This window comes from Cebus imitator, unplaced genomic scaffold, assembly GCF_001604975.1.
Source record: "Cebus imitator isolate Cc_AM_T3 unplaced genomic scaffold, Cebus_imitator-1.0 Scaffold98, whole genome shotgun sequence".
NCBI classification, from domain to species: Eukaryota; Metazoa; Chordata; class Mammalia; order Primates; family Cebidae; genus Cebus; species Cebus imitator.
Window position 1 is genome coordinate 758,645 of NW_016107413.1, and position 10,805 is coordinate 769,449.

The 10,805-nt window shown below is 37.5% G+C and overlaps 1 protein-coding gene across 2 annotated transcripts in view; it reads left to right on the forward strand.

Moving 5' to 3' along the window:
* The window catches only part of SH3BGRL2 (SH3 domain binding glutamate rich protein like 2), a 61,128-nt gene extending 50,948 nt beyond the window's left edge, over nt 1-10,180 (forward strand). Inside the window, exons 3-4 of one of the 2 annotated variants that reach the window (XM_017536412.2) lie at nt 5,899-5,979; nt 8,843-10,180. In XM_017536412.2, coding sequence (XP_017391901.1) covers nt 5,899-5,979; nt 8,843-8,854 — 93 coding nt within the window. In that variant the 3' untranslated portion in view covers nt 8,855-10,180. Of the gene's footprint in view, nt 1-5,898; nt 5,980-8,839 lie in introns of both variants that reach the window. The other variant, XM_017536411.2, reaches the window with a different exon arrangement.
* Nucleotides 10,181-10,805: the final 625 nt, after the last annotated feature.

The window sequence follows — 10,805 nt, forward strand, 5'->3', positions numbered from 1 at the left end:
CTAATGTATTTTTAAAATATGTATAAGCCTGACAAGTAAAAAAAAAAAGTGATAAGAAAGCAGATTTTTTTCTTTTATTTTGGAATGCTTAAAACAATAAGAATTTATATCTTTATAGAAAGTAGTTTAAAAATTTTTTTTGATACTCACTTTTTTCACTTTAAAAAAAAAATTATACTCAAGTTCTGGGGTACATGTGCAGATCATGCAGGATTGTTACATAGGTATACACATGCCATGGTGGTTTGCTGCATCCATCTTAAATTATTTCACATGCAGTTTAACGTATCTCAGTAATATCTACTTTTTGCTTAAACATGGCAAAGAAAATATTAATAGTTTCACTTTTTATTTACATACTTTAGGGTTCATCAGGCCACTCAAAAGCTTTTGAATGTTAGAAAGTAAAATTTTCACACAATTATGTAAAACTGGTAAATAACAGAATAGAAATAGGATTTACTTAAATGTTACTAGCATGATGTACCTAAAACATGGCATGCCAGTCATTAATTAACAAATGCAATTCATCTGCCTACATGAGAGAAATTATTGGTAACCTGGTGTGTGTCAGATACTAGTAACTGACTTTTAAAAGTGATTTTCTTTAAATCATTCTGCTTTTCAAGCTAATTACCAAATTTAATATTTGTCATTTGGAAGGAGTTAATTACCTCAAATAAAAATTTTTCTTTTGGATGAATCCTATTCAATTTTTAGGTAAGAAGCACCCTGACAGCAATAGTGGTAGGGCACTGAGCTAAAGGTTCATAAAATAAAAATAATGCTTATAATTATTATGATAGAAATACAGCTTAAGCAAAATTTTTCTTTCTAAAAGTAGGAAATATTGCCATTCTGAGATTTCTAGACATCTGACATTTCTAAATACCTTTCTTGGTGACTGAAACTTTAAGAATGGTTTCAATTTAATATGGACAAATGGATTATTGATAATGTTACATATTTTCTCTACATAAAGAAAATATTATATATACTTTTTTTTTTTTCGAGACAGGGTCTTGCTCTGTCACCCAGACAGGGGTGCATTGATGCAATCCTAGCTCACTGCAGCCTCAAAATGTGTCTATTTTATAGGAGCTGTTTTATATATATGACACTTGCATGTGAGAAGTTACCTTATCTCCAACTTTGTGATTTGGAGAATTGAGATTTTAAGATTAAGGTTTTTAATTATAAACACTGAAACCTGAAATATAAACATTGTCTCATTATACCTTTTGCTCTTTTATGTGCACAATACTTTCATGTTACCACTTAAATCTTTTGGAAGTAGAATTCATACAACTTTTACAGAGATTGAGTGAGGCATTGTTTCTTATGTTTTATTTTTTACATTTCATTAGCTTTTCTTTCCTGCATTTCACCCTGACATTAGAGTTATTTGTTTTTGTTTTTGTTTTGACACAAGCCCCCCCTCACTCTGTCAGTCACGCAGGCTGGAGTGCACTGGTGTGATTGATCATCACTCACTGCATGGCAGCCTTGAACTCTGGGGCTCAGCTGGTCCTCTCACCTCAGCCTCCCAAGTAGCTGGGGCTGCAGGCATGTGCCACCATCCCTGGCTAATTTTTATATTTTTTGTAGAGAGAGGGTCTTGATGCGTTGCCCAGGCTGGTCTCAAACTCTTGGCCTCAAACAATCCTCACACCTCAGCCTTCCAAAGCCCTGGGATTCCAGGTGTGAGCCACCCCAAATGACCACATAAGATATTTTTAATCACATAGAGACAGATGATAGCCTTTTAAAACTTAAGAACAGGGATAGCATTTTGATGACCAAGTTACTAGCCCTCAGTTTTTTTCTTCTCATTAATATTTCTTCCCTTACCTATTCAATTAAACAAGACAAGGTCAATTTCCAAATAAATGTCTGCAGGAACAGGAATACCTAGGCTGGGCTTTACACCTAGTCACAGCTAACAGTCCATTTAGGAGCAACTCTACTGGATTCTCCTTTATTTTATAGAATTCTAGAGTTCCAAGAGATTTCATTAGTATTCTGATACAGAAAAGAAGAAAGTCTTAGAAGGTTAAAGGGGTTGATCAAGGTCATAGATAACTCATGGTTTGCCAAACATTACATCCACGGTTGAGTAAACATATACACCACTCAGTTTCCCAGAAATGAATCTTTGGTTGCACCAGACAGTGGTTGGTGCAAGTAGAAGTATAAGACCCCTCTTGGCTGGGCATGGTGGCTCATGACTGTAATCTTAGCACTTTGGGAGGCCAAGGCAGGAAGATTACTTTAGCCCCGGAGTTCAAGATCAGCCTGGGCAACATAATGAGAGCTCCTGTCTACAAAGAGGTGGTCTCTCTGTAGAGGGGGTTACCTCTACAACAACTTCTCTGTAGACGGTTTATCTCTACAATAATTTCTTTCACCTACATAGATGAATTTTTTAATTTTTTCATACAGCAAATGAAAAAAAAAAAATAGCTGGGTGTGGTGCCACGTACCTGTGGTCCCAGCTATTTGGTAGGCTGAGATGGGAGGATTGCTTGAGCCCAGAAGGTCAAGGCTACAGTGAGCCATGAACACACCATTGCACTCCAGTCAGAGTGACAGAGTGACACCTTGTCTCAACAACAACAAAAAAGATGCTTCTTCTCCCTAAACCTGATGAATTAGAGCCAGGCCATGTAGGGCCTTTCACATTAGATTAAGGATTTTAGTCTATGGGGCCTTTCACATTACATTAAGGACTTTAGTTTATAGGGCCTTTCACATTACATTAAGGACTTTAGTCTATAGGGCCTTTCATATTACATTAAGGATTTTACTCTGTATCTTACAAGCAGTAAGAAGTCTCGAAGGAAAGCATTTAAGCAAAGGATGAGATCAAATCTGCCTTTTTTAAAATCAGTCTGTCCTCACTTTGAAAGAATGATGGAGTAGAAATAGTGAGATTAGACAAAGGTTGATAAGTTGGGGTGCTGTTGCAGAAGTCTAGCTTGGATCAGGTTGGTAGAGATCAATGTGGAAAAACTGAGAAGCTTAAGGGATTTATAAAATAGTGGTTGAGGGAAGAAAGGAGTCCTATGATGCATTGATTTCTGATTTACAGGGGCTGTTAAATGGTGGTGCCATTTTGTGAGATATCCAGTTTGTGGAGTAGAAGATCATGAATTGTGGTTTTAGACCTGTTATGTTTAAGAGTCTGTGAACAGTTAGTGGCTTTTGTGGAACCAGAGCTCAGAGGAGAGGTCAGGGTAAGAGATGTGAATTTAATCAGGGCCATGGCTGTGAATGAGCTTCCCTAGGGAAAGACTTTCAACTGAGTAGAGGCTGAATATAGTATAGAGTGAACAGGTATACTAAGTTTCATACAGTGGATAGCTTTTTTTTTTTTCTGAGATAGAGTCTTGCTTTGTCACCCAGGCTGGAGTGCAGTGGCATGCTCTTGGCTCACTGCAACCTCCACCTCCCGGTTCAAGCAATTCTTCTGCCTCACCTTCCTGAGTACCTGAGACTACAGGTGAGCGGCACCACACCTGGCTAATTTTTGTATTTTTAGTAGAGATGGGGTTTCACCTTATTGGCCAGTCTGGTCTTGAACTCCTGACCTCGTGATCCACCTGCCTCGGCCTCCCAGAGTGCTGAGATTACAGGCGTGAGCCACCGTGCCCAGCCATATAGTGGATATCTTAAAGGATGGAACAAAGCTAGCTGTAATTTAGTTCTCTTCCTCCTCTTACCACATTCAGTAGAGTCCACAAATTGTCAGGTAGAGAAAGTATGTTCTGAAAAGAATTATTTCTTTAACTCCCATGAGAGAATTGTTACTCAACTCTTTGGAAATAGCTTCATTACAAAGAATGTAACATTTTCAGTTCATGAGATTTTTCCTGTATTGCATGTCAAACTTTGACCTGTTTTGTGGTATAGCTAGGATTGTATTTTGTCTTATAAGAAATTGCAAGTTTTTTTTTACAAATTCCATGAAATATGTACATCCTAGAGCCATTAGGAACCTTCATTTGCTTAGTTGGCATCTTCTTTATTCAACGCGTCATATAGTTTCTCAAACATTACATGTTGAATTTCAACTCCAACCTTTGGACATTCTTTATTCTCTAGTCTTTTTCATCAAGCCAGAAAGCTCAGAGCTACTTTAATTCTTACTTCTCTCTAATCTCCCCATCAAATCCACAACCAAGTAGGATCAGTTCTACCCCTAAACGTATCTGCAGCCTGTCTACTGCCCTCTGCCGTCATTCCGGCTGCCACCATCACTTACTGCAATTGCCAAGGGACTTTACTAACTTTTCCCCTGCTATCATTTTTGCCACCCTTTTTGTGAGCCATTCTCCACACAGTTATTTAGGTGTTTTCTAAAAGAAACTAGATAATTTTGCTCCCTTGCAAACCCTTATATGATTTCTTTTGGTACTTAAGATAAAATTCAAGATGATTTTCTTGGTTTACACAGCCCAGCATATGTTGATCCCTGTCCACCCTGCCAGCTTCGCTCTTCACTAGTGCTGTTTCCTGCCCAGAATGCCCTCATCCCAGTCCTTCACTTGGCTAACTCTACTCATCCTTCAGATATAAGCTTAACTGCCAGTTTTCAAAGAAGACTTAGCCAAATCTCTCTTTTCAGGCAAATTGCTCCTTCTCGGCTTGGTCAAGGAAGGCCTCTCTTTAGAGCTGATCCTAAATGACAAAAGGAGCAGCCCACGCAAAGCCTGAGCCTACTGCCTTCCAAACCACGAGACTCAGTTGCTAAAGCTTTTGGAGAAGAGGGTCTGTACACACAATCAAATAATTCAAAGATTTTTTAATCAGACGAGGCATGCTTTGCAAGAAGCAAATCTCTACAAGTTTAGATTTCTAGATAGGTTTCTAAAGTACTAGTGATGCCATTGGCTTGGCTTAACAATAGATTCATTAGTGCTCAGTGACCCCAGCACACGTGGTGCCCCATACTTGGTTTCCTTTTGGGCAGGATGCATCCTAGAGTACAAAAAGTGTGAATTTCAAGGTCAGTGAAACATGAACTCAGATACCAGTTCTCCCATTTATGAGCTGTCAAACTTGGACAACATATTTCTTTACTTTGAGTCAGTCTCCAACCCTGGCAGGCTGTGGTGGAGATTAAATGACATAATGTTTGTAAGGCACTTAGCACAGAGCAAATGCCTAAAATGATTCTGATCATCATTCACTTACATTATTTACCCTTAGAATAAAGCTATCAAATTACCAATTTTAAGACTGCTTTACATAAGATAAATGTAAACTTTTGAAAAGAAACAGTTGAACAAACACATTGCCCAGAATTCCTTGATGCTTTCTTGTGAAGGTAGGAAGAGAAAAATGATTCTATGTCTCAGCAAAGGTAAATATTATAAAGAATATAGTTTCCTTTAGTTTTTATTTGATCTTTTTGTTCCCTCTAGGAGATAGTTTCTAAGAATGTGGGAAAACTTCAGAAGCAGAATAAGACACATGTTCATAGACACATGGAAACCTTTACCTTTGTTTACCCAGTGATTTTTTTCAAAGCCCTAGATAGCAAAATATCAAGAGTGGAGTTGGAAGGCAGCCTTCCATACTGAAGACCTAGAGTAAAATCTTAGGTCAGAGTGATTCCACACTGACCCACAAAGGAAAAGGAGTGTGTTTCTATTTCATTTCTGTTGTCAAGTGTCTTACATTTTAATCTTGTTTAGGTTTTGGATTAAAAACTTGTTACATTGTTCGTCACACTAAAAGAAATGTTTACATGCAAGCAGACTAATTCAGCAGATTTATTTAGCTTTTCCCTGTTCTGGATGGAGCGATGGCACATATTTTACTTCCGTAAAGAATTTGTCCAAAGCATCAAATATAAAGATAATTTTTTAATTTTCTCCTTCCCTTTTTTTCTAGGATTATGACAGTTTTTTTGAATCCAAGGAAAGCAACTCAGTCTTTTCATTTTTGGGCCTGAAACCACGGTTGGCATCAAAGGTAGGTAAATCTTTTCTTATTCTTGTTTTAGAATTCATCTTTTTAAAATTATTCTTAGACATGGAGGATGAAGGTGTTAGTGGAATGCATATATAGTTTCTTAGATTTGGGGATTTTGCTTCCTCTGATGCATAATTAGAGACTACTCAGTGTTAAAACACACAACAGAGGCTAGTTTTTTTTTTTTCCCCAGCTTTTCAATTGTTGCTATAAATTAGAATATCACCTTATTTCTAATTTATACCCCATTCCTCCAAGAATTTAAGGTAGTAAAAAGTAGTAGATACTTTTGGTTTTAAATTGCAATTTTTTTTACTTTATATTTTTTGAAATAGCAGACTCAGAGTCATATTTAAAGGTTTTTTAAATGTACTTTCATTGGAGATGAGATGGTCCATAATAATAAATGGTCAAGCTTGAAGAAAAAAATTCAGTTTCTTAATCAAAATATTTTGAAGCCACTTTATTAGGTCGTATGCCTTTTAGAAAACATAAAGGAGCCAATATTTTCTCATGTTTAGAACTACAAATGATGTGTGTTATCACAACTTTATTAAGCTTGTGGATTCACTTTCAAAATAAGAAAAAAACATTTATTAAGTAAGGTACTATTTTTGATGTGTGTACACACATTTTCTTTCTGAATATGAAGTAGCCTAGACTCATTTTTTTAAATTGGGAAAATATTTAAAAATGGTAAAATAGAGAATTAAAATCACCACCCAGAGCTAATCACGTTGACATTTTTGTATATTTTCTTGCAATCTTTATATACATGGTAATTGAGGTTTTGAGTGTGTCTATTTTTAACACAACTGAAATAAAAGTACATTACCGAGAACTTTGATGTCTGAAAGTAATAGGTCTTTTGAGGCTACCCAGGATTTGTACCACCTCTGGCATACCTGTAGGAGGAAGGCAGGGACCCTCAATAACAAATTATATACCAGCATCTGCAATGCATAGCCAATGTGAAATCCTGCTTTGTTTTTACATCAGTTAAGTCCACATATGGTTGTGGGTGGTTTCCATGCACATGTTTTAAGCAGAGGCAAAACCCACACATACCATATTTAAAGGTTGTTAAAACTGTTTTTATAAAGATGGAACATTTGAATACTTGTTAGGAAAATTAGAGTATTTTTATAACATGTTTCATCTAAAGGTATTAAAAAGTATTATCCCTGGAAAAAACTAGGATGGGATAGTCTAATGGATGCATAAATCCAGCGGGCGTCATTGTCTATGCAAAAACCTTTTAAAAAATACTGTGTGTTCCCATTTTTCCCAAATATGTAAATTCCTTAGAGACTGTGAGCTGACTTTTTTATTCTTCAAAGAAATGTATTTTCTCAACAGTTTCTCAGGAAATTTATGATCTATGAAATTTACATTCTCACATGGTTTGTGGCCGTAGTATTAAAGTTGATCTTGGTGCCACTGATTTCAGGGAGCCATCCCAAAGGTGGCGAGGGCCCTGGATACCGCCTCCATCCAGCCCACCATTTTCAGGGACCTGAATCAGTTGTCCCTGGGCAGAAGCACCTGGGACCAGAGCAGATGTCCATAGCACAAGGTCTGTGCCACCCTCCATGAACCATTTAGGGCTTTAAAGGCTAATAGCAACTCATATTTATAGGCATTTATACTTCATCATTATATGAGAGAAGTGAAAATGTCTTCAAGAACAATTTAGCATTTTCTCCCTTTCTTTTATTTTTCACCTTGGTAGTGATTCATTATACAATCTACAGTCTAAGGCTTTGACACAGGGTTCACAGGTTTAATGTACTAGAAGATGAAAACCCTCTTTTCTCTTTTCCTTTCCTACTTGTTTAGTATACACGCATAAAAAACAGGGCAAGAAAGCCTATCAGGAAACATAAAGACAGCATTAGCACCTATAATTGCACTTACATGGTAGGAGAGGACATTCACAGGCCCATCGGGCACAGGTGCAGTGTAGGCTCTGACTGGGCTGCCTTCCAAAGTGGGCAGGCCAAAGGTAGGTTGGAGGTCTCTAGGTGATGGCCTGCAGGCTACATTGCCTCTGGATATAGTTTTTGTCCTCTACAGAATTTTTAAAAGGATGTAAATGTTAGATGGTGTGGAAACTCTGGTGGGGGCAGTGAGGGGATCTCACTTTCCCCTTTGGTTGGCTGGAGCCCACAGTGGCTGGCCCACTGTGATACCTAACTAACTCTGAGAAAGGGAGGCCTTTTCACCAATAATTTTTAGGTAGAAAACTGTCAAAGTTAAAATTTAATAGATTCCAAGAAGGGCCTGTTGTAGAAGATTATACTTTCAAATCCCTGCCTTTCAGGGGTGATATTCAAAGTAGGTAACAACTGGTCTACACCGGGCGCTGACTGGCCGTAGCTCGAGCAGGCCACGGAAGACGTCTGTGCCAGGTGTCAGCTCTTTATCCGTTGGCTCGGGGAGAGGGTGTAGGGGTGGCACTTGGGGGATTGGGACACCGACTCTTTACTAACAGGTATGGTCATACTAGAGTGGTTCTTTATCTTGGGTTGCTGTTAACGAGCATCTCCACTGGCTCTTTGAGCAAGGTAACTCCCACCCAGCCATACACAAGTGGAGCAGTACCTCTGAGAGGAGTCCCAATAGGTCATTGAAAACATGCAACCCTCTTTCCACTTTTGTATTTGGCAGGTCGGGTGGCTGTGATTTAAATCTGGGCTCTGATGCTGAGAGCCAGGATTTGCTCTTACCAATCACATGGGGGTGATTTGTTATGATTTCCAGCCTTTCTGTTCCTGACATTTAAAAACCCCTGCCAAGGGTGAATTTTCTTGTTGATGTAATGCAATAACTAGCATTGTTTTTTTTTTTTTTTTTTAAACAGGCAGAACCTTAGAGAAGAAGAGTGGAAGATGACGGAGATGCATTTTGAAGCACCCACTGGTACTCGCACACACATGCTTACCTAATGCATCACTGTGACAAAAGCCACACACATTACCAGTCACTTTGCTTGCCACGGAAAAGAAGTTTTTGAAAGATGTGGATATAATGCGGATTGCATGATTGCTTTAAACCAAATCAGGTGGTGGATTTTTTTTTTTCTTTCTTATTTTATTTTGCCTGCAGTTGCCTCACTCACCTGGAAATACTGACACCTGTTACAGGTGTACTTTCTTAATGACCGAAAGTTAAGTGGGTAGCACCATCAGAGAGAAAATGTTGGATCTGCCCTAGGTTATAGTAGATGCCAAAATTGCATAAACCCACTTCTCTTTAAGCTACCGGGATTGTGTCTTTGAAATTTGTCTGCCAGGCTGTTAGAATCTTTGAATCAGAAGGAAAAAAAAGCAGCATTGGTTGAAAAAGGGCGTTGAAAAATTTGCTGCAGAATCACTTACAAGCATCATGATTCCCATGCTTTGTAATAACACCTGGTGAAAAAGTTTGATATTCTAGACTTGTTTTAGTAATGGAAACTCTTACCCCATATATCATCCAGGCTCCTACAGATGTTTCCAGAAATCCCTGTTGCAACATCAAGTGATCAGAACTAAGTTACTAGAATGACAATAATTGCTATTCGAAATATATGCTTCTTTATTTCTTGCAAGGGGCAAGTTTCACCTAAATGCCTAAGACTGCTTGAAAGATATATTTTAAGTGGTGCACTAATTAGTTAGTAAATTTATAGGAAAATTGTCTGACTAGTATCTGAAGGCATATTCAGCTCTAGCAATTTATTTATAATACATAAGTATTCATATATTTTTAAATGCAGCTCCCCTAACAGACAGCTGCTGCTTCTATTTTGTGAAGGGATTATATTTTTTGAGAAAGGAAGATTTCAGTTAGATATATTTTGTGAACCCTTGATTAAACATATTAAAATATACCAATATTGTAGTAAAATTTAGTTTTTCCTTATGTTACTTTTCATTTGTCTCTAACTTTGCTTGCTCATATTTCTGGCCAATGTACAGCCTACGATTTTTCAGATTAATAGAGATACTTGCTCTGATTTCATATATGAGCAAAAGTAAGTTTTCAGAGCAATACATTTGAGAAAGAGAGTAACTCGGAATTGTATTTGTCAAGGAAAATCTCTACTCCCATTGGAGTGGATGTTGATAAACATTGAACGTGTCTACTTCATTAGAGCAGAGGCTACTTTTCTGCATTCTTGTTCCTTTAACAGGGATGCTTAATTTTTTTAAAAAAACCTAAAGAGTTTTAAATTGCCAAACAGAAGAACAGCCTTGAATAGAATAAATTCTCAAAGGGCTGCCTAAAATATTTTATTCCTAGCATTCTGATTCTGGACCTTTCATTGTAATTATGAGTAGAAAATTTATAAGAAATTGAAAAAGCAGAATTATAGCCCTGTCACATGTGCCCCCCACCCCCCACCCTATGCCTTGCTAAATGAACTTGTTGAATGCTAAGGCTGAAATCCCAACCTGAGATTTGGAGTCCAGAAGGAAAGTGTGAGAGATTTCTACTTAACTGGAACAGACACATGATCCACAATTTTCTCTTCAAGGAAAGCTATTGTCAAATTATGGATATTATTGTTTAGTTGTCATTAAGTAAGATCCAGGTCAAATTCCATTTGACAAATCCCAGGGACTATCCAGGAATTTTTTTTTTTAAACTGGATATTGTATTTGAATATATGAATCTTCTGATAAAACTGAGAATTTCTTTTTAGGCTGTTATAAAAATTGTCATGTTGTAATTCATTACTCAGCTAACATTTAGTCTAATCTTGCTAGTGATTGCCAGGAACCAACTTGCTAAGGCTGAGGCTTTGCAAGTTAACTGTTGGGGTCAAAATATGGATCAAT